Below are 24,206 nucleotides of genomic sequence, written 5' to 3'. Positions count from 1 at the left end.
ACCAAGGAGAAATATCTTTATTTCTTCATGTTTTTTCTCTTTCTATGTGTGCTGCATTCTGCCTTTTGTGAATGTTTTTGTGCAGGAAGGTTTCCATTCCTGCACAAAAATAATAATCCCCGCACTGCAGGCACCCTTGCACCATGGCACAAAGGTGTCTGTGTTGGCGCACGGCAGCTCATTGTTCGACGGTGCAGGGGGAAAGGACACGAATGCGCCGTATCTGATAGATACACCCAAGTCCTGCCCTTTTCTTTTGCCAAAGTGCAGCGCCGCAGGAAGGCCTGCAGCGCTGCCCTACGGCAAAACCTCATAAATGAGGCCCATGGTATTTACCATGTCTGGTAAATACTCACCCTGTTCCACCCAATTTGTAATGAGGCCCTTAGAGTGATGATGCCAGAATACTATAAATTACCATATGTGCTCCTGCCAGTGGGTGAGCCTTCAACCCTCACAAACAGAACACCTTGTGAATTTTTAATATATTTGGATTATTTTAAACATCACCCGAAAGGGTCTTGTTTGCACTATATAAAACACTAAATAAATGTAATCAATTCCTGGATTTTTAGATTTAGATGTTTAATTTAGCGCACTTAGTGAAAGTTCTCTGTCTATAAACTGATTATTGGACACTATGGGGTCTATTAGGATGGCAGGCGGATGTCTGCCACCGGGCCAGCGGTGGCAACCACTGGGCCGGCGGCGGTCATCCGCCCACGATCGCATCACAGAAAACCGCCGGTCTCATTAGCATGGCGAGATTTTCCGTCCACCACTGTTCTGCCGGTAGCAGTCCGCACGCTTGCCTGGCGTGCGGAACTGGACCACTAAAATGGGGCCGGTAGAACCACCATGGAAAGGCATGCGGAGAATGTCTCTGGGGCCCATTGCGGGCCACCAATGTGTTTGGGGTGGTGTGGGTGCACTGGGAGGGTACCCATGGTTCCCCCTACATGTCCTCGTACCAGGTGGCAGGCACTATGCAGTGCCTGCCACGCAGTGCAGGGATATGCTGGACATGACGCAATGTTAAAAGCCGCGATCCGACCGTCGCGGTTGGATTTCAACTGCGGAGCATCCTAATTGTTATGTTATGTTAAAATTATTTCTAGAGCGCACGTACACCCAAAGGTTTCATGGCGCTATGGCAAAGGTGCACTAAATCAGGAGGTTACTGGTAAGCTTGGGTGAAAAGGAAAGTTTTGAGGAGAGATCTAAAGTGCGGCAGGGAAATTTCAAGTCTGAGATTCAAAGGAAGGGAGTTCCACATCTGCGGTGCCAGAAAGGAGAAAGAGAGTCCACCGTGTTTTTTTCGTTTGAAACGAACAGGGGTAAGAAGGTTGGAGTGAGACGATCGAAGTGCACGAGTGGGAGAATAGCGGGAAATTAAGGAAGAGATGAAAGCAGGTGTCTTGAAGGTAAGGGTTTTGAAGATAGTGCAGCCCAGTTTAAACAAACAACGTTTGTCAACCGGGAGCCAATGAAGAAGTTTCAGCAGTGGACGGACGTGTTGAGTGCGTGATTGGTGAGTAATGAGGTGCGGCCTGATTCTGAACCAGCTGAAGTCGGTGAAGTTGGTAGGAGGGGATGCCAACATAGAGAGAGTTGGCATAATCTATCCGTGAAATAACCAAGGCCAAGAGAGCTACAGTGAGGGCCTCGGTGGTAAGAAATCTGGCAATCTTCCGAATTCTGCGTAAATGGAAGAAGCATGAAGATGTGACTGCTCCAATCTGGGGGTCATGGACAGATCACTGCTAATGATCACTCCAAGACTTTTGACCGATTTAGAGGGTAAAGGAGGATTTCCTAGCGAGAGATGCCAAAAATTGTTGTTCCAGGGGTTTGAGGGGCCGGTCAAAACAAGCTCGGTCTTATCAGGGTTGAGCTTGAGTTGACTGATATTCATCCAGTTCCTGATAAAGCATAAAGTGGCCTGAAAGCTAGAGATGGACGCGGCAGAGGAGTTAATGTTGAAGACAAGTTGAAGGTCGTCTGCATAATTGAAGCAAACCACTTCGAAATTACGGAGCGAGTGAATGAGCGGGACCATATATAGGTTAAAAAGAAGGGGCGAGAGAGAAGAGCCTTGTGGGACACCACAAGTTAGTGGGGTCTTTTTGGCAGAGAAAGAGGCCAGGCGAACGGCCTGCGAGCGATCTCACAAAAAGGAAGAGATCCATTTTAGGGCCATGCCCTGAATGCCAGCGTCCCGGACACGGTCGATCAGAAGGTTATGATCGACCGTGTCAAAGGCGGCCGATAGATCTAAAAGAACAAGTGCTTGGGAGAGATTGTAGTCCGCACCCCGGCGGAGCTCGTTCATCACGGCAAGTATGACCTGCTCGGTGGAATGTGCAGGTCTGAATCCGGCCTGATGGGGATCGAGAAAGGATGAGCGTTCGATGAAGGAGCTGAGGCATTGTGTAACATGGGCCTCCAAAATCTTGCTCAGATAAGGGAGGAGAGAGATGGGGCGATAATTAGTAAGGTTGGTGGGATCTGCCTGGGGCTTCTTCAAAATGGGTAGGACCTCTGCTGCTTTAAAGGAGGCAGGGACGACCCCTGTTTCTAAAGAATTATTAAGAAATGCGAGCGGAAGGTCAGGACATGAGAGAAAAGCATCTCGAAGGAATGGAGGGGGACAGGGATCCAAAGGGGAGCCGGAGCTGACCTTTTTTAGCAGTGAGAAGAAGTTTTCCTTAGAGATCTGAGGGATGCGGTCGAGAAACTGAGTGTTCTTGGGTGAGATCCCCAAGGCCGAGCGAACAGGGGTCGGAGGAATGCTTTGCTTAATGGTGATGATTTTCTGAGTAAAGAAATTATTGAGGGCGTCGCAGAGGGCCTGAGTGGGTGCTGGTTTGAGGGTCACCCTGTCAGGTAGGGAAAGTTCATTGACAATGGAGAAAATGTCTTTGGATTTAGTTGATGAGTTGATGATTTTATGTGAGAAATAGGCAGATTTAGCTGCAAAGATGGCTTTTTTGTAGTCAGCAAGCAGCTTAATGAAGGTATCCTTGGTGGTGGAAGAGTAATTACGTCTCCACCTGCGTTCTGCCTGTCTGAGAGAGAGTTTCTTAGTTTTAAGATCTTCTGTAAACCACCGCTGGGCGTCGTGGGGACGCTTAACTATGGAAAACTTGCAAGGGGCGACGATATTACTGGCAGCGCAGAGCCAGTTATGGATGGCAGTTTCTTGGTCCTTAAGACAGTTCGTCACCGTGGGCAGAGAGGTGGAGAGTATGGAGCAGAACTTCTCTTTGTTAGCACGACTCCAGTTCCTGGTTAGGATTTTATCCGGGATGGAAGATTTAGCTAAACAAGGCAAATCTAAAGAAAATTGGACCGGCGGTTATGCTGCGGTCCTAGCAGGCGGTGTTTTACCGCTACCATGACGGTCAGAGTGATTTTCCAACCGCCATCCTAATAGACCCCTTAGACTGTTTTAATGCATGTTTCTACTTTTACTTTATTATTTGTTCACACTGAAAATGTTTTCATTAACTTTACAATAAACTTTACAATAAACTATAAACAAAAAACATAATTGGAGCAGGAAATCTTTCAGAAAGGGGACAGTGAAGACAGTAAACTTAGCTTTACAGTCACCAACTTCTTTTCTTAGGTCCCACTGTCTTTAAAAATTCCAAGTTTTAAAGAACCCTCAAACAACAATACAGCTAATTTACTGATGAATGAATAAATAAACAAATGAATGAATGAATTCATACAGCACACAGCTATCCGAAAGTGTCCCAGCACTAATGTGCAAACCAAGGGGGTGAAACGTTCTCACTTGGTATATTTCTGAGAAACACAGGAAGGTTGTTCCAGATCGAGGCCATGTGCAGTGAAAAGGACGCTCCCCCTTGCATGTTTAAAGTGGGGGACTGCAGTTGACCCTTTCCTGAGCGGAACGTCCTGCCGGGGACGTACAGATGGATGCTCTTTTTCAAATGTTGAGGGCCTATTCCGTGCAGGGCACAGTGGGCAAGAAGTAGGGCTTTAGAGGTAATTCTTTTATTGATTGGCAACCAATGTAACTGTTTTCGATATGAAGAGGTTGAACAAGAGGCACACTGCTGTGTTCTGCACTACTTGCAGGCAGTGAATCAGAAAAGCTGGGAGTCCTTAATTCAGAGCATTGGTGTAATCCAATCTAGATAGGATGGATGCTTGTACGACAATTTTCTGGGTTCCCAAGGTTAAAGAGGCAGGAATTTATTTAAAGTCTTCATTATCCAAAGCACACTTTTACTACAGAAGAAATGTAGCTCTTAAAGGAAAGATGATCAACAATTAAAACCCCAAGATTTCTACCAGATCCCGTGGGGGGGAAGGATTTCTGTCTTGTCCGTGTTGCATTGTAAGTGATTTACTTTCAAACAGCTGATGATTGTCCTCATACAGGCTGAAAAAGATGACCTCGCTTTGCGAATCTGAAGCTCCCTCGTAGGAAAACAGAAGCTGGGTATCATCGGCATAGGAAATAATCTTAATGCCGTACGACTCCATCAGAAAAGCCAGAGGGGGCATGTACACATTAAGCAGCATAGGGCTTAATACTGACCCTTGAGGTACTCCGTACTTGAGGGTTTTTTCACTGGAAAAGTATGGTGTTATCCATACCGACTGTTCTCTGTCAGCCATAAAGGAGCTAAGCCATTTCAAGATGCCTCCATCCAGTCCAATGTCTGCTAGACGTTGTATCAAACACTGCAGAGAGATCTTATGGTATCATGGCAGCTGTCAGCTTAATGGAATCTGTTATTTCTAACAGGTCAGTCTTAGTACTAAGATGTACACGAAAGTGGACTGTGAAGGGTGAAGAAGATAGTTGGTTTTAATAAACTTCGATTTTTGTCTGACAATAGACTCTAAAATTTTAGAGTCTGCCGAAAGGAGGGAAATCGGTCTAAAATTTGAGCGGACTGCACTATCAGCAGGAGGCTTTTTCAAGTGCGGAATAACACCTTCCTTTTTCCACATATCAGGAATAGTACTCGACTGCAGGGAGAAGCAGAAGAGCTTGAGGTAAGTTGGACAAATACTCTCACGGATCTGTCTCAGAATATGGGGTCTAACGATAAGCCCAATTTACATCTCATAAAACATGCTATTAACAGCTCCTTTTCCGGAGGTACAAATTTTAGAAACATATGTGTTGGGAAGGGAGCGGTAGTCAAGGAGAATGCCTCTCCAGGGACATCTGTAGTTGGGGATGCTAGATTAGACTGTATTTTGAAAATTTTTTCTTCATAAAAATCATTTAACCAGTGGAATAAGGTTGAATTAGCTCTGAGAGTCGGAGATCGTTCTTTATCGTCCATAAAACAAAGAAACAGTTTTAAAAATCTTCTGTAAACTACTATTAGTATTACTTATCTTCTGAGTATAGAAGGCACTGTGTGCTGCTTTGATATTGTTATGATATTTTCTTAAGGATAGTTTATATGCTGATTTATCTATGTCCCGATACTGTTGCCTCCAGATTCTTTCTAATCGTTTGCAATCCTTTCTTTGAGTCGAGAGTTCAGGAGAAAACCAAAGAGCAAATGACATACGCCTCTGTCCCCTTTAGCTTTAACCAGGGCTACAGTGGCCATAGACAGCCATTGGATCAATGTTATGGCATCCTTATTGGTTTCTCCTGAAAGTGCAGGTCTGAAGAGTTCTAGTATATCCTGAAGATCCGAAATTGGCACTTTGTGCCAAGCTCTAACAAGAGAAGTGCTACTTGAAAGTTACTTCTTCAGCCATCTGGGAAGAAGCCAGGCAAATGCCATTAGGAAATGATCTGACCAGGTAACCTCCACCGGAGCATCTGTCATAAAAGAAGTGTTGGAAAAAATCACATCATTCATATGCCACTCCTTATGTGTAGGTTCCAAAATGAACACTGATAGATTAAGAGAGGTCACTATCTCTAGGAAGGATCTTGCCATTGCATCCTCAACGATATCCATATGGAGATAAAGATCTCCAAGGACCATGACGCTAGTAACAAATTACTACATTGGGCACTATAGCCTGGTCAAATTAATTAACAAATTCTCCAAGGTATCCACGGGATAGTATACTAGAACTCCAGCAAAGGGCAAACTGGTGGAGAAAGATACACAAAAGCCTAACAATTCTTCCCCCAGTAAATTCTCTAGTGATGGAAAAGAAGATATACAAAACACACTGTCTGAAAACTTTCTGTAGCAAATCTTACCTAACATTGTTTCATTCCTGGCAATTCAGGCAATGCCCCCTTGCTGTGGTATAATGGTAACTCGAATGACCCATCTTCTATCCTTTGAAATAAATCCTTCTGTGGAAAGCACCGACTACTGTTTTACTGGATAGAGATTTAGCAATTCTCAAAAATGACGTAAAAAAAAAAAAATGCCTAGCAAATATTCACTGAGATATAGGTTGCTATTTAACCCTTTTTTGATTCTACTGCCAGAGCCTACTAACAATGGTATTTTAAATGAAATATTTTTATTTCTAAAGCAAAAGAAAAGGTTATTCAAATCATTGAAAATGGAAAAAAGAAAAGTATCCTACTGATCAATTGAAAAATCTTAAAGTGTAACCACCTTTTGAAAAAAAACTAACAACTCAAACATGTCTGACTGAACTTTTAGACATACTATATCTGAATTGCGGCCAGTGGTAAGATACAGTGGCTATGGTGAAATCATGCTGTTCGCCATGTTTCCACACAAGTGCTCATTAAGAGGAATAATTTCAAAAGTAGCAGCAAATGCAGCTGTTTTGCAGAGCACCGGCACACTCTAGTCGGGGGACAGTCTGACGTGACCCTTCTTGGGATAGTCATAGCACCACCCTGACTATCAGGAAAGATTATAAAGGTTTCAACCAGGAACATTCCATACAGCACTAAGCTCACTATAGCGCCCTCCACAATCCTGCAAGCTGACCTCACATCACCCTCCATAAAAACGGCATCGTCCTGATCCAGGCTACAACTAAAAACCTTAATACATTTGCGGACCTCTTTACCCTCCTCAGAAATCACGTGCATGACTCTCCCAGGGTATCCAACACCGGCCCCGTCGACCCTCCAACCAGCCAGTCTAATGTGCCTAGCCACCCTCAAACCACCCCCCTAAGGGTTTCCAACACAGGTCATCCCAACCACTCTAGGACGCTGCCCGGGCTCGCCAGTAGAATCGCTGCTAGTCCTCTGGTCTCCTCCCCGTTGGTTCCCCACTCTGACCTTGAGACTGATACTCCTCCAAGGACCTATGACACAGATCGAGCTAGCCCTTCTACCCCTTCTCCGACACATGCCGATAGAACTGCCCCATAACCACTGCCCCTTGCCCTCAAGCACTTCCCTCCTATTTGGATATCGAAACTCTGCACTCCAGAGCAACCAAATTAACGCAGAGCATCTATAACTCCATTCTGGACCTAAATAACCTCCTTCACCTTGCTGAACTCTCCTTCGCTAAGCTCAAGACCCCGCGGGACTCCTCCCCCACCTATGCCACCAAGCACCCTCAACTGCTACCCCTGAGACACCTTCGCACCCGCAAGCAACCATGCCCCCTCTCGGAGGAGGAAATCCTAGATCTCGTCCTCTTCTACAACACTACTACCCATGCCACCCCATGCCCACCAGACCTCACTGAAGAAGAAAGTCTAGCCACACCCCTTGATTACAACCCTGCCCTAGTTTCCCCCTGTCCACCGGACATGAGGGCCGACCTTGCCATCTGCATGGTCGCCCTCAACCCCAATAGATCAGTTACCCTCCGTAACAGAAGTGTGGTTAATAGCAATCTAGCACCGGTACCCGGTCCGCCCCGACTCCCATCGCTCCCACCGACCCCCTCTGTCTGGCCTTTTAATCAACTGCCGTTCGGCTGTCAGGCATGCTGCTGATATCGCTGATCTCATCCTGAACAAAAACCTTGACTTAGCGATCCTTACCGAAACGTGGGTCAATGAATCCTCATCTGCATGCCTGGACCTCCTAGTCCCTCTCAGCTACAACATTGCTAGGCTGGATAGGCAATCCAGCAAAAAAGGAGGAGGCATCGCCTGCATCTACCGCTCTACCCTCATTATCACGGAACTTCTAGCGGACACCTCAGACTCCTGCAAATACTTCGCCCTTTCCATTAGCAGCAACTCCACCCATCTTTGCAATCTGCACATCTTTTACCGCCCCCCAGGTACCAAGTCACCTTCACTGATCACTTCATGGAAATCATCACAGCCAAAGTTTCCTCCAAAGCTAATGACATGTTCCTTGGTGATTTCAACCTGCACTGGAACGATCCTAAGGATCCTCATGTCAATGCCATCAAAGACCTCCTGGCGGACCAAGCCCTGACCCAAGCCTGCACTCTCCCTACACACTTGAAAGGGGCCACCCTTAACTGGATCATCTCCAAGGAGTCAGCAGTTAAACTTATCTCTATAGACCCATGCGACTGGTCGGACCACCATACTATCTCCTTCCAATTACCTGGCATCCACAAAACAAGGGCACCGCAACCGGTGATTCCAAAACGCTGGGTCAGAGACACCAAAAACCTGGAACTCAGGGAACTGAAGGCTCGCTGCAATTCGGACCTCCCCCCCTCCCATATCACATCGGCCAGTGACCTTAATGACCACTACTCTGTAACTATAACTAACATTCTAGATGACCTAGCCCCGCTAAAACTAAAAAGAACCCAACTCAAAGACAGGAATCCCTGGTTCTCTGGCTCCCTCAGTAACGAGAGGAGATCCTTCCGACAATCCGAAAGAACGTGGAGACAGCACCCCTCAGCAGTACATTTAAAACTTTTCCGCCTGGCCAGAAATGCCTACAAAAGGCACATTCTCAATGCAAAAAAGCTGGAGAACGCCAAGAACAGACCACTCAAGCTCTTCGCACTGGTCAAACACCAATCTAATAAACTGCCCAAAACATCGAAAGAAACCCCCATGTCACTAATATCATCTGAGGATTTCTCCTCCTTTTTCTCCGACAAAATCACAGCCTTGAGAAACGAACTCAGTTCCGCCACAAACTCTCAACCCTTTCCGGATCTTCCCCCTTCTTTCCGCATTTCCCCTGCAGGCTTCACCCAAAAACCAAGCATGCTGGTCTAACTTCAAGCTCTATGATGAAGACTCTGTCTCAAAAATCCTATCTACCTTAAACCCGAACAACCGCTTTAATGATACGCTCCCCTCCAACTACGTAGCTGCCGCCGCCCAATCCATCATTCCTAGCTGGACTGCAATAATCCATGCCTCTCTCAGGCAGGGATCGATACCCGACTCTCTGAAAGCCGGCCAAGTTCTCCCCATCTTGAAAAAGCTGTCTCTGGATCCAGCTTCCCCTGAAAACTTCAGACCTATCTCCAATATCCCTCTCTTAGCCAAAGTGTTGGAGAAGTGTGTGCAACAGCAGCTAAGCCATCACATCAACAACTTTCATCTACTTGACAACTTCCAATCAGGATTCAGACCCGGGCACAGTACTGAAACCACCATGCTCCACATCGTAGACGATGCCCTCCAAGCCCTAGACCAAGCCAAAACTTGTCTCTTAATCCTCCTGGATCTATCCTCGGCCTTCGACACAGTCAACCACGGAAAATTACTTGAACGCCTCAAATTTAGGATGGGATTGGATGGTTCTGATCTAGACTGGTTTAGGTCCTTCCTCCAAAATCGATCACAAAGATTCCTAATTAACGGTAACCTGTCTGCCCCCTTCCCGGTCACGGTTGGAGTACCTCAAGGTTCAACCCTGTCCCCCAACCACTTCAACCTTTACCTGGAACCGCTACTGCGAACATCTCTTACCACATGTATGCTGACGACACCCAGATCTACATCAAAACCTCATCCCTCGAGGAGATTCTATCCCTGAATGAGGCCTTGAAAATGACTGTCCAATGGCTTGCCTCCAATCAACTCACACTCCACGCAAAGAAAACAGAATTTCTCCTAATTTCCCCACCAAAACCTAACCCTAAGATTCAGACATGGATTAAGGCTATCACAGCCCTAAACTGCCCACCGACCATTGTGGACTCAGCCAAATCTTTGGGCATAACCCTTGACTGCAACTTGGACATGCAAGATGGCTAAAGCAGCCAGATTCCACCTGAGCTACCTGTGGAAACTGAACCCCTTCCTCAATGCTACCGACCTAAAAATGGCAGTCCAGGCACTAGTCATCTCTAGACTGGAATATGGCTGTTCTACCCTCTCGGGGCTACCCAAGATCTCCCTGGCACCTTTAAAAGCCTGCCTCAACGCGTCCGCCAGACTTCTTACTGGCACAAGGAAATTCTATCACATTTCACCTCATCTGAAAGCTCTGAATTGGCTTCCTCTCGAGGCCAGAATTCAACTCAAACTGGCATGCATCACACACAAGGCACTATACTCAAACTCCCCTCTATATCTTGCACAGAAACTCGTGGTAACAGGAGGAACCAGAAACTCTAGGTTCGCTAGAGACCTCTTGCTCCAACCTATTGTGTTCTGTTTTGTTCTTGTAAAGCGCTCTGATACCCTAACGGGTCAAGTTTGTGCTCTATAAAATACTAAAAACAAAAAGTAAAATAAATAAATACAAATAAATAGTTTCCATGAGGGTAGTTGTAGTACTTGTCTGAAACCAATCTCGCAGGTCTATCTGCTTCCCTTCTCAAAATTCAGGCCAAGAGTTCCCTAGGGCTGAACTTGACAGCAAGACAATTCACATAATGCTTGCATTTCTTCCATGAAGAGTTTGACATAGTTCTAAGAAGGAGTACTAGCTCCCAGGCAGAGGTCATAATATGACCATATCTCCATTCTTGTTCCTCTCGATATCCCATCTAGGGGTGTTCAAGATATATACCACTTCCCTAGTGGTTTATTATGTTTTCTGAAGTCTTTATTTTTGGTTAAAATAAAAAACATTGTTTTTCATCAAATTGAAACAATTACTGATACTTTTAGAAACAATCTCTTTTCTCAAAAATACAAAATGCTTTGTTACAAAAGTTACTTAAATGTTTCTTAGTATACTGGTGATTTAATTCAACTGCTTGTATCCACCCTGTGTGCCTTCAATGTGCATGTTTTGTCCTATTTTTCAACCTTAACCTATGGAACTAATCTGGGCTTCTGAGGGTTTCTTATGGTGAGTAACCTAAAACTTTGTGTATGTTTGTTAAAGTAGTCTGCTAAGGACCATGCAGTTGGTGTTATAGCGCACTTTCTACAGTATGCTGCACTCTCTTTCGATTTTAATTTTTTCTGTCAAGATGTCTTTTATAATGAATTATAATCACTCCGACTACTACATAATCTGATGGCTCTTGTTCTGTAGTTTCGCCTTTAAAGACTACCATCACCGTGTCCCATGCTTGTGTGATATCAGGTTGGTTCATCCCCATTTTTGTTTCCATATGCTATAATGAATATGCTACTTACCAGTATGCATCTGTTCTTGGCATGTAGGGCTGCTGACATTCATATCTGTGCATAGATCGCCGCCTAGTGTTGGGTCCGGATGTTTGCACGTTGTTGTCCTGGAAGAGTCTTCGAAGTATCCTGGGATAGGTGACTCCTCCCCTGGACTACAGTGCGCATGGGCATCCTCTCCATCCTCAGATTGTTTTTCGCCATTGTGGCAGTGATGGAGTAGATACAGAAAGTGATGACCATGCTTACAGTAATTCTGAGAGCTGCAGCTGCTACAGGCGCCGGGGAGGAGGGTGGGCGATATGAATGTCAGCAGCCCTACATGCCAAGAACAGATGCATACTGGTAAGTAGCATATTCAGTTCGAGGCATGTGTGCTGCTGAATTCATATCTGTGCATAGAATACATAGCAGTACCTCCCATTAGCGGCGGCTACCAGTGCCAGCTGCAGCGGTCTGAAAAAGAGTTTTGAGAACAGCCTGTCCTACAGCTGCCTGCTGTTTTGATTGCACATCTACACAGTAGTGTTTGGTAAATGTGTGTGTAGTGGACCAGGTGGCTGCTCTACATATATCATGCAAAGGGATGTTTCCCAGGAAAGCCATGGAGGCCCCTAACTTACGTGTTGAGTGGGCTCGTGGGGGGATCGTTAAAGTGCGTTTAGCCTTTTGATAGCAAATTTGAATACATTTAACGATCCATCTGGCTATACCTGCTTTGGAGATAGCGTTACCTTTGTGGTGTGGGGCAAAGGCAACGAAAAGTTGTTTAGTCTTCCTAAAGATCTTAGTCCTGTCGATATAGTACATGAGGGCTCTCTTCACATCTAGTGTATGGAGTGCTCTTTCTGCGACAGTTTGTGGGTTTTGAAAAAAAACAGGCAGTTCAATAGTTTGATTCATGTGGAACTGCGATATCACCTTGGGCATAAATTTGGGGTTGGTACGTAGTACGACCCTGTTGGCGTGAACCTGTATAAATGGCTCTTGAACGGTTAGTGCCTGGAGTTCACTAACTCTTCTTAAAGAAGTGATCGCCACTAGGAAAGCTACTTTCCAGGTAAGGAATTGAATCTCGCATGAGTGTAGAGGTTCAAAGGGTGGACCCATCAGGCGTGTGAGGACCAAGTTGAGGTTCCACATTGGAGCCGGTGGGTGGCTTGGAGGAATTACTCGTTTGAGTCCTTCCAAGAATGCTTTGATGGCAGGCACTCTGAATAAAGAGAGGTGCTGCCTGTTCTGGAGATAGGCTGATATTGCGGTCAAATGGACACGTATAGAAGTGTACGCCAGATTGCATCGGTATAGGTGTAAGAGGTAACAAATTATGTTTTGGATGGATGCGTCTAGCGGGTTAATGTCATTATTATTGCAATAAATGACGAACCTTTTCCATTTGGCTGCATAGCAAGCTCTGGTAGTGGGTCTTCTAGCTTACTTAATGATGTCCATACAGTCAGGTGGCAGGTTTAGGTAGCCAAACTCTAGGACTTCAGGAGCCAGATTGCCAGGTTCAGCTGTTGCGGATCTGGGTGCTGAATCTCTCCATGGTTCTGCGTCAAGTGCGCGGGTTTGATCCGCAGCCTTTGATGCGGCACCACGGAAAGTTCGAGAAAAGTGGTGTACCATGGCTGGCGTGCCCACGTTGGAGCAACCAGGACGAGTGTCAGTGAGTGTTGTCTGAGTTTGCGAGCCACCAGCGGTATCAACGGCGCTGGGGGAAAAGCGTACGCAAATCTGCCGGACCAGTTCATCCATATCGCATTGCCCTGCGACTGTGGATGTGGGAACCTGGCGGCAAAGCTTTGGCATTTTGCGTTTTCGCTTGTGGCGAATAGGTCTATCTGTGGATGACCCCATTGCTGGAAGTACGGTTGGAGTACTGATGGGTGTAACTCCCACTCGTGCATCTGGTGGCTGTGTCTGCTGAGCAGATCCGCCATCTGGTTGTCTTTGCCGGGGAGGTGTTCCGCCATGAGGAACATGTTCCTCTGAATGGCCCACTTCCACATGCTCTGAGCCAGATGAGACAACTGTGGAGAGTGTGTTCCTCCCTGCTTCTGTATGTAGTACATGGCGGTCATGTTGTCCGTCCGGATCAACACGACTTTGTTGCACAAGTGTACTTTGAATGCTTTCATAGCCAGGAAGATTGCCATCAGTTCTAGAAGGTTGATGTGCATCTTCTTTTGTTGTGTTGTCCATAGTCCCTGCACTGTGTAGTTGAGTACATGAGCTCCCCATCCCTGGAGAGACGCGTCCGCTGTCAGTATTATCTGTGGAACAGGTTCTTGGAACGGTCGGCCCTTGCAAAGGTTTTGTGGATTCCACCAATGCAGAGAGTTGTATGCCCGACCGCTCACCAACACTAGGTCTTTTAGTTGTCCATGAGCCTGATTCCATTGACGTGCTAAGCACTCCTGAAGCGGGCGCATATGTAGTCTCGCGTGTGGGACTATGAAAATGCAGGAGGCCATCATGCCTATCAACTGCATGAACACTCGCGCGGGAAGGGAGTGTTGGGGTTTGAACTTGGAAATCAGCATTTGCATGCTGTTGATTCTCACTAAATTCGGCTGAGCTGTGGCCGCCAGAGTGTCTATGGTCGCACCTAGGTACTGTTGTACGTGTGCGGGTTGGAGATGGGATTTTGGGTAATTTAGTGAGAACCCCAGACTGTGTAGAAGGTGAATGGTGCGGGACATGTGGCTGGCACATTGCTGGGCTGACTTCGTTTGAACAAGCCAGTCGTCCAGGTAAGGGTAGACGTGTATGTGCTGCCTCCGTAGATGTGCGGCCACAGTAGCTAGGCACTTTGTGAAAACTCTGGGTGCTGTTGTCACGCCGAAGGGAAGGACTTTGAATTGGTAGTGCTGCCCCTGAACAGTGAACCTGAGGTATTTTTTGTGTGAGGGGTGAATGGGTATGTGGAAATACGCATCTTTGAGGTCCAGTGTGGCTAGGAAGTCTCCCTGCTTGAGCAGCGGGAGGACTTGCTGTAGGGTGAGCATGTGGAAATGCTCGGAGAGAATGTAGCGGTTGAGGGGTCTCAGGTCTAGTATAGGTCTGAGTGACCCGTCCTTTTTCGGTATTAAAAAATACAGGGAGTACACCCCTGTACCTTGCTCGTGGACGGGTACGACCTCTATTGCGTCTTTTAGTAGCATACTTAGCACTTCCTGCTGTAAGAGCGTTAAGTGCTCTGAGGACATAGGACGGTGTTTTGGAGGTATTGTGGGTGGAGTTGAGGTTAATTCTAGGCAGTAACCGTGTTTGACAATATCTTTGACCCACCTGTCCGTGGTGATGGAGTTCCACGTGGACAGGAACCTTTGTAGCCTTCTCCCGACAGGTGTTATGTGGTCGGGAGGAAGGGAGAGGGCGTCACTGTTTGTTTTTGGGGGAGGACCTGGTGTTGCCGTATCCGCGTCCTCTGCCCTTTGTGCTTGAGCCACGATATCCACCCCGGGTGTTCTTATCGTAGGAACTTTGTGTGTTTCCCTTGTTGTAGGTTTGCTGTGACCCCTGTCCTCTACCTGCTCCTCTATTTCCGGGGCGACGAAAGGAGCCGCTCCGAAAGGACTGCGTTTGGAGAGCCCCCATGGACTTTGCAGTGTCTGTGTCCTTTTTTATTTTCTCTAGGGTGGTGTCAACCTCTGGCCCGAATAAGTAGTCGGGGTTGACAGGCTGGTTGAGGATGTTATTTTGTACCTCAGGTTCGAATCCGGAGATTCGTAACCAGGCGTGTCGTCGCAACATGACGCTAGTGTTTATGGCTCTGGCAGCTGTATCCGCGGCATCCAGTGCACACTTAATGGATGCGTTTGTGAGGAGTTGTCCCTCCCTGATGAGGATCTCTGCTCTCTCTTTGAATTGGTCAGGGAGATGTTGGAGTAATGTTTCTAATGTGTCGTAGTGTGCTCGATCGTAGCGAGCGAGGAGCGCCTGAGTATTGGCAATACGCCATATGTTAGCTGCTTGGGCCGCAACCCGTTTGCCGGAGGTCTCTAGCACCTTGGACTCTTTGTCCGGGGGAGGAGCATCCCCTGTCATTTGCGAGTGTGCCCGTTTGCGAGCATTCGCAACTACTATGGAATCCAGAGGTAACTGGCCTCTAATGTAGGTAGGGTCCCCAGGCGCCGACCTGTATTTCTTGTCGATCCTGGGGTTTATTACTCTTGCCCTGGTGGGTTCTTTGAAGATGTCCTTTGCTGGTTTGAGGACACCTTTCAACATGGGTAGAGTTTTTATATTCCTTTCTGAGGATGCGAAAGTATCCATGAGAAAGTCATCCTCGACGGTGTCAGAATGGAGTTGCACACCATGATTGGCCGCAGCACGTTCAATGAGGGTGTTGAATGCGGCAGTGTCCTCTGTGGGAGACGTTTTCGCTCCATATAGTTGCGGGTCCTGTGTATCCATAGGTGCACCCGGGTCTACAGGGTCATCCCAAGCTTGGTCAGGGTCCTGTTGGCCTTCAGGGTCCATCTCTCCAGGGTAGGGGACGTGGTCACATGTGTAATCCTCCAAAACGTCTGTTTCGGAGTGTGTAGGAGATAAGGACTGTGGATCTTGGTAAGAGGAATGGAAAGGTTCGTAAAGAACTGGTTCCGAAGCCACTGGCAGCTTTTTCTTAAGCAGGATCCGGTAGGAGTCCAAAGCTGGCTCGGAAGTTATTCTCCTCTTGTGGAGCATCATTCTGCCGGTGTCGGCGTCGATGATGTGTGATGGTGACGTCTCTGCAGGAGAGCGTTCGGCAGGCGTGATCGTGGTGTGGGTGACACGTGTTCTGATTTGGAACAGTTTTGGGGCCGTGGATGGCGGCAGGCCAAAAGTGATGTTGGCTGGTGCCGGAGAGGCTGTTGGAGCTTTTATCGGCCCGGAGCCTGACGTGTCCTGGAGGACTGCCTTGTGTTTGATGCGTTGCAAGGACGCAGCAACTGGCCGCACCTGGAGCGCCATCGGTTCTTTGGCGCCGACCGGTTCCGTAGAGGCGGGCGTGGACTTCTTCGGCGCCACTGGGTCATCGAGTCGAGGAGCGGTAGTAGCCGTCGACGATGATTGTGCCTTTGGTGGTGCTGTCGAAGCGGTGTGAGACGCAGCAGCCAGTTTGACCTTTGTGGCCGGAGCCGATTGTTTCGGTGCCGGGAGCCGAGTAGGTTTTGCGGCACCGAAGGTCTTTTTCCGTGTGTCGGCGCCGACGTCGGCTGCTGCAAGCTTGGCACCGAAGTCTCGTTTGGTGCGGTCGGTGCCGACGGGTTTGGCTGGCGTCGAAGGTGTGGTGGGCTTCGATCCGACCAGCGTCACTTTTGGTTTCGGTTTTTGATGAACCAATACAGCTTTCGGTTTCGGTTTTGAAGAAGGGAAACCAGCTGTTTTGGGTAGTAATGGCTGCCGCTGAATGTCCGAGGCCGGGCCAGAGGGCGGGGCCGAAGAACTGCGGGATAGGTCTTGGGTAAGGCCCGAAGGCGATCCCTCGACCGGAGCCGTAGACTGGCGCACTGGGATATCCTCAGTCTGTATGGGTAGGCCTTGCTCGTCACCGGAGCTACTCTCTTCGGCCCCTAAGGCCTCATCGTAGTCTCCTACCTCGGCGTCGGCTTCATCTCTGTGAAAGAGTCGTTCTTCGACGTCTTCTGATCCGGAGTCGTGTTCGGAAGCGGGGCTGGAGGGTAGGTTCTCCACGTCTTCGACATCTTCGTCCTCGGCGCTGAAGATGTTGGTCGGGCCGGTGCCGCTTGCTGCGCTTCGAGTCTCACTGCTCGTCGATTCCGGAGAGTCTTCTTGGATCGGAATCGGGCACAGGCCATACATGTGGACTCGTCGTGATCCGGTCAAAGGCATTTGATGCACACCGGGTGGACGTCGACATGGGGATATTTCGCATTGCATACAGGACACCGCTTGAATGGTGTCCTCGATTCCATCGTCGATGTCGGGTCGATGGTCGGGTAAGATGCGAAAAAGTTGTTCCTGAAGTTAGTAAACTAACAAAGATACTATCGATACCGATCGGGAACAGTACCGACGTGAACTAAAGGCCTTTTGGCCTGGAAAAAGTTTTTCCTAACTTGAGTCAAGATAAGCACATCCGAACCCAATGGCGGAAAAAAACAATCTGAGGATGGAGAGGATGCCCATGCTCACTGTAGTCCAGGGGAGGAGTCACCTATCCCAGGATACTTCGAAGACTCTTCCAGGACAACAACGTGCAAACATCCGGACCCAACACTAGGCGGCAATCTATGCACAGATATGAATTCAGCAGCCCACATGCCTCGAACTGTGCTCATGTATTCTGGCCACCTCAATACTTCCTGTCTCTGTTTGGATAATTTTTGACCACTATTGGTTTACAGCAAACATACGTTTTCTGTTTTATCCATGTGGGGCCCAAGTCTCACCTGATCTATTGGGAAACTGATCTCCTATATAGTGAGTCTAGGGTTGCTGAGCCTGGGGCAGCCCAGGTGGTACACCATCGCTTCAGATCCTTTCTACTGGGTCTGCCTCATGATGTGCCAATTGGGCTCCTTCCCTTGTCCTCTGTCTGTTGCCTAAGGCCCACAAGAGTAGGGCACTCCTTCTATGCAGTGTATAACTCCTCCCTGAAGGGACGCTCAGGCAGGTTCCCTAGTTTGGCCACTTCTTCCCTGTAAATTCCAGGACACTCCCTAAGCCTCCTCCCGGACCGTGGGAATTTCAGAAGCTGGTTTCCAATGCCCCTTGCCCCTCCTCTTCTTGGCAGACACCTGGACCGTTGTTTCAGGCTCCAGGCGGCTTTAACCCATAAACAATGATGACTTCTCCCATTGGTCAGCACTGCACCAAATCCCTTGGACAATTGGTGGACTCATAACAGCCCATGATAAAAACCCTTCAATGAAACATCCAATTATGCCTCGCTTCAGTCCTCATTTTTCCATAGAATCAAACCCTGATAACTAGTTTCAAAGTTAAAAGCTACAGTACAGACCTCACACTGAGGGATAACATAACTTACGCTTTGTCCTGGTTCTTTTTTGCCAGAGTTTTATATAGCACAAACTTGACCCGAAGGTATTAGGTATCAGAGCGCTTTACATGAGCACCTGTTATGTCACACAAGGACAAATTCATTTTTATTAGGTACGGGGAGATTAAGGGCCATATGTAGGAAGCCTAATACCGGTCGGTAACGGCCGATTTTCTGTAAATATACCGTTACCGACCGGTATTTAGGCTTTTGCTATGTAGGGGGATCATTTCATGATTCGGTAATTTACCGAATCGGTAAAATTACCGAATCGGTAATTTTACCGATTCGGTAAATAACGAATCATGAAATGAGATGTAGGGGGAGTGTGTCGTGGGTGTGGGGATTCGTTATTTACCACCAACTAAAAGTTGGTGGTAAATGACGAATAGGTGTAAAAAAGCATTTTTGTGCACTTTGAAGTGTGCAATGTGGCAGACATACATGCCCTTAGGGCATGTATGTGCGCCACATGTGCACACATGGACCAATCAGGGGTGCAACAGGGTGTCAATGTGACACCCTGCCACCCATGATGATGCCTCCCCCATTACCGAATCGGTATTTACCGATTCGGTAATGTCAACTGGCTTCCCATTCATTCCTATGGGCCTCCAGGCCCATAGAAATGAATGGGAAGCCAGTTGCCATTACCGAATCGGTAAATACCGATTCTAAAATACCGACACTTACCGATTCGGTATTTTTCTACCTACATTACATTTACCGATTCATAAATACCGAATCGGTAAAATTCGGTATGTAAGAATCGGTAAATGTAATTTACCTACATATGTGAGTGATTTGCCCAGAATCACAGAATGTCGAGCGTCATTCCCGAGTCTCGATCCCGGTTACCCAGAATTGAGATCGACCGCCCTGGCCCATTAGGCCACACCTCTTCTGAAAGCCCCTGCTAACCTGATCATAAGGAAGAAACAATTTGCACACCCTAACCTTGCGAGTGCTTGTAATTGAAATAACATTTACGTAAAAATGAATAGATCTAATCAATAGCCTCAAATTCCTACACTTGAACCACGAAGACGGAACAATCAGGGAACCTGACTATTGACCAACTGAATGGCTTAGTGGGCCAATAATGAGAGCATTGTCAAAATGTGAACCTTCCACCTTAAAGAGGACTCTAGTAGAAAAGACAAAAGACATCAAATGGTTTTACTGCTACACAACACTGACCCCAGTGGTTGATCCAAGACACTCAGACATCTAGCACTTAAAAAACCAAGAGCAGAGGTTTAACCTACTTAATGTAGAATGTACAAAGGCACAAAATATATAAACGCTATTGCTAAAAACAAGGACTTCATTTGTGCAAGCGGAACTCAGAGTGCAGAAATAAACTTGATATGAAAGGTGAGAGAGTGCAGTAAATGTTGTTTGCACATGTGCATCTTTCAATAATACAGCCACTTGTTTGCTGCTTGTGTGATGTGGAATGGAACCAAACACATTTTCTCCAACTACTGTGACAGAAAGATACCCCCCCCCCACAAAAATGGGGATAGATGATAGTGATGGGGCATGAAAATGATGAAATGCCTATATATTATTTAAGTGCATCAAACAGATTTTAACAAATAAACCCTATTCAATTAAGTGAACAGAGACCAAACATGTTTTGTAATGTTATTGCTACGTAAACAGTGACATCACCTGAGCTACAGATGCAGTTACACACTGATAAATTTGATCAAAATTCTTTTTTTTACATTCCTATTATGCAAACATAAAAAAACGAATTCAGGCCCTGTTTAAGGCTATACAAAAGGGAAAAGCCCTCAAATGATGTCCTTCTATATTTTGCACTTGTGCAACTACCACTGGCTCCATTTTGTATTACACACGCAAAGAAATGGGGCATATGGTGTTTTTTAGCGTGAGTAGAGTGTCTGTGACACAGCCCTGAACTGAGCAGAAATGTGGCTAGCAAAGGAATCAAAGCAAAATAATTTTCTTTGAATAAAATCATCAGTCTACTTGCAAGATTATCTTGCTCTTAAAGAATTGGTAGTCTCCGGCCTGGCATTTGAAGCATTAAATCCTAGGCCAAGACGCTTTCCACCAGAATATCGGGGGGAAATTGATGTGGGGCCAAAATTCCGAGGCCAAAGTATTAAGGACCAAAATATTGTGAAGACAAGTATTAATAGGGAAGCATAGGTTTACTAGACTTAACTTATCAAATAAGTACCTTTACAATATAAATATCTTCAGAGTATTTGAAGTTAAGAATAGTAAGTCAGTACTTACCTAAATAAGCTTACGTTCATATTATTTTGCTTCTCTATTTTTTAGGTCCATGGTTTTTTCCATGAGATTTCGACATACAATAATGAAGATGCCACATGCAGACATGATCAGTAATTAATGACATGCTGTGTCAGTTTCTGGCACTACGTAAACTCAAAACACTTCCGTGATGTGTGCAAGGATAGAAGTTGCTCTACCTCGCAGCCTTATATCACTTCGTTCAAAGCCACTTATCGAGGGTCTCAAAAATGCAACCTGCTTTGCTAGTTTTCACGAGGACAGAGGTTTTGTGACACTCTGATATTTTACATTTTACGATGCAACTGACTAGCACATCAATCGCATCACAAAATGCTGGGCAGGCCACAAAAAATCGGTATGCAACTGTTACCTTCTGTTTGCGACCAGCCTAATGAGGTTGGAAATCAGAATAGACTATACAAAATTATTCTCTAACATAAACATGGTGTCCTACAAATCGATCAGCAAAATATCGTCCCGTCTGGTATAGATTATCAATTATTAACTCCAATGGGGAGATATTTTTGTAGGCGATGTTCGGTACACAGTATTTATGTCAGACCGTATTCTGACCACCAAATTTCGGTACCATACCCAGTGGCGGCTGGTAGGCAATGGGGGTAGTGGGGAGGGAGGGTTTTGGAAATTAAAAAAACACACTTATCTCTTCCACCGTCCCTCCTCGTTGTCTCTCCGCTTCTCTTCCTGACTTTGAGTCCGTAGAAGCAGGAAGCACACAGGCTCCCCTAGGTAAATCACAATGCTGCAATGCAGCGTTGTGATTGGTTTGAGTGCCATGGTTCAGCGCTCAGACGGGGACAGGGTGCCTGCGCATGTTCTCCACTCAGGCTGTGTATTACAGCCTTGTGGAGAACATACAAAGTGTGCATGACTATTCAGCTGGCCCAAGACGGCCGGCCAATCCGTCATGCACACTTAAGTCCATGAACCACTCCTCCTCTCTGTGCCACCCGCTCGCCCTAACCCAGCCCCTCAGCAACAAAAAATAAAATGATAATAATGTTGTTATTATCATTTTATTTTTCCCTTTTCCACTGCTCTGAGAGCAGTGGGGCGAAGCTCCTCTGCCTTACCGGAGGAGCCGCCTCTGACTGTACCGCCCAGTTATACATCAGGCCTGAAGTACAGATTCTGCAAGGAAGTTAACCTTTATAAAATTGAACATGTTACAGTTACAATTTAATATATTCATTGTTAAGCTTTCACAACTCTCACCCCACGTAAACTACTTCATACTGACCACATCCCAGGGGACAAGACAAGCTGCGATTGCTAAACATCTTTGAGACATGTCTGTTTCGGGCTGATAAAGAGGCATTTAAAGTGACAGTTGCTGAGTTCCATGAACATATTGATATCCACACTTTTTGCTTGTCATTTTTGTGTCTTGAAAATCTCCGAAAAGGGACCACAGGAAGCGAGGATTAAGATGAACTTTGAAAAAGCTTCTTTTCTGATCATAAGGAAAGGTCAACTTTTTCACAACGGCAAATCTGATACGAGGAATTAATAACCTTACCTTTTGAATTTCTTTGGCTTTAATGATATTTTTGCTTTTTTGTTGTAACATATTTTCAATCATTTGAAGGCCACTGTTGATCTCCTCCACTTTTTGTTTCATTATATAGTGAGGTGAGCTCTTCATGGCTTCATCTTTGATCTGTTTCAAGAAATAAAGTGTTGAAATCACCGAACTGAACAGCTGCACTAAAAAGGAATACGCTTCTGGCTGCCCACTTGACCAGAATAAAACTGAGTTTTTGATGTGCATGGCTAGCCGTGAATATTACAAACAAGTCCTAGGAGGAAAGTCTCCGAAAAATACACCACTTCCTCTCACTAACAGGTTTAAAGATGTAAAATGCTAATTTTATTTTCAGCTAAAAGCACACCAAACCCATTTCGCTTTTTCTGCCAAATATATTAACCGAGACAGAGAAAGTGCTAACAACAGTAGCCACCAATGTTATGTTTATTTATTTGCCAGTATAGAGGATCACTGGAATTATGCATCAGGGGAGGACCAAGTTATGCGGCAAGGAGGACCAAATTATGTGGCAAGTACAGGCAACTTATGCGGCATAATGCGGCACATTTTGTGAGAGGATTATTTTGCTATTTTTGCATATGGTAACACTCACCTCTTTAGTAAGAGTTTAATAACCAACTATATACAATAACTGAAAGACGACCAGTTAATGTGTTTGAAGGGCCTTCCAAAGCTCTGAAACACGTCGCCATTTTGTAAGCAACGCTTGATCCATTTGGGCTAACAAGCTGACGCATTGCATAATTCCAGGATCCCTGCCTATAGAGTACTGATTAATCTAGTTGCTTTTGGTGGTACTGCATTGACGGCAGTTGGATAACATTTATGTATAGATGTCAATTAATTGTGGTTACATTTGCCTGGCATTGCATTTTACAGCAAAGTACAGTGTTGGTATCTGGAAATTCGACTTTGCAAAGTAATTTTTGTGCAGAGGTTATACAGGTTCAGCATTACAAGATAACAGATCTAGTATCATGAAAATGCAACACGAAGTGCATGGTGATCATGTAGTTTAAGTGTGATGGTGCTTTTATGGCAGCCACAGACCCACAGCCCTTTATTTTAAGTGTGGGGCAAACGACAACTATGAAATTATGTGCTTTCAGGTTTTGTACAGAACTGCAGGAGGCTGAAAGCATTGTAAATTTGCAGGAATACGCCACTCCTAAGGAAGGGCATGACTGAAGAGAAGGGCCTTTTCTACTTTCACGTTTTGCTACATTCAGAAAAGAGGCATGAATTGATAACAAGGTGTGGGAAAGATGATCGGGGTTGAACTTGGCCTGAGGCAGGAGTGGTCCTTGCAGTTGCATGGGATGCAGTGTATTTTGAATGTGACGAGGGCTTGCCCTTGAATCCCACAAATTATTGTGAAGAGAAGATAGTGGTTGGTATTTCTTTAGGTTGAAGATCAGTAGCACTGATCATTCATCCAACATTCAGTGGAAAAATAGTGGAGGAATTTCTTCCGATTCATGGTGTGGTATTCAGATGAAATGAAGGGCATAATGTTCTTAAGGAGTTTTATTTGGAATAATGAGAACTTTACCTCTGTGCTCTCCTAAAAGTTGGGGCATAGGTCAGGTTCATACATCACTCCCACTTTTTGGGTGAGTGGCAAAGCAACCTATTTTGTCAGAAAGGTGAGAAGGTGTGTATTTTCTTGTACAGGTGGGGTAAACAAGGTTTTCTCTCCCAATTGACTTAGTTTGAAGGTTTTTTCCCCATCCATGACTTGAAGTCCCCTGGACACAGCCACTAACTTGCCCTTTTGTCCCTTGACTCATAGGTATAAGTAGGTTTTTCATCGTATGAGGGGAAGTGCATGTGGTGCGAATAAAGGTCATCCAAGTGAGGTTTCTGCAAATGTTG

The 24,206-nt window shown here is 46.1% G+C and overlaps 1 protein-coding gene across 1 annotated transcript in view; it reads right to left on the bottom strand.

Annotated features, from left to right (window-relative positions):
- LOC146798868 (nesprin-2-like) overlaps positions 1 to 24,206 on the bottom strand; it is a 1,144,883-nt gene that overhangs the window by 259,460 nt on the left and 861,217 nt on the right. Inside the window, exon 86 of the mRNA XM_085627789.1 lies at positions 22,302 to 22,442. Within this exon, the coding sequence (XP_085483915.1) occupies positions 22,302 to 22,442 (141 nt within the window). The remainder of the gene's footprint in view (positions 1 to 22,301; positions 22,443 to 24,206) is intronic.

Source organism: Triturus cristatus, chromosome 9 (assembly GCF_964204655.1).
Source record: "Triturus cristatus chromosome 9, aTriCri1.1, whole genome shotgun sequence".
Taxonomy (NCBI): Eukaryota; Metazoa; Chordata; class Amphibia; order Caudata; family Salamandridae; genus Triturus; species Triturus cristatus.
Note: the sequence above shows the minus strand (reverse complement) of the source record. Positions and strands in the feature narration are given on the sequence as shown.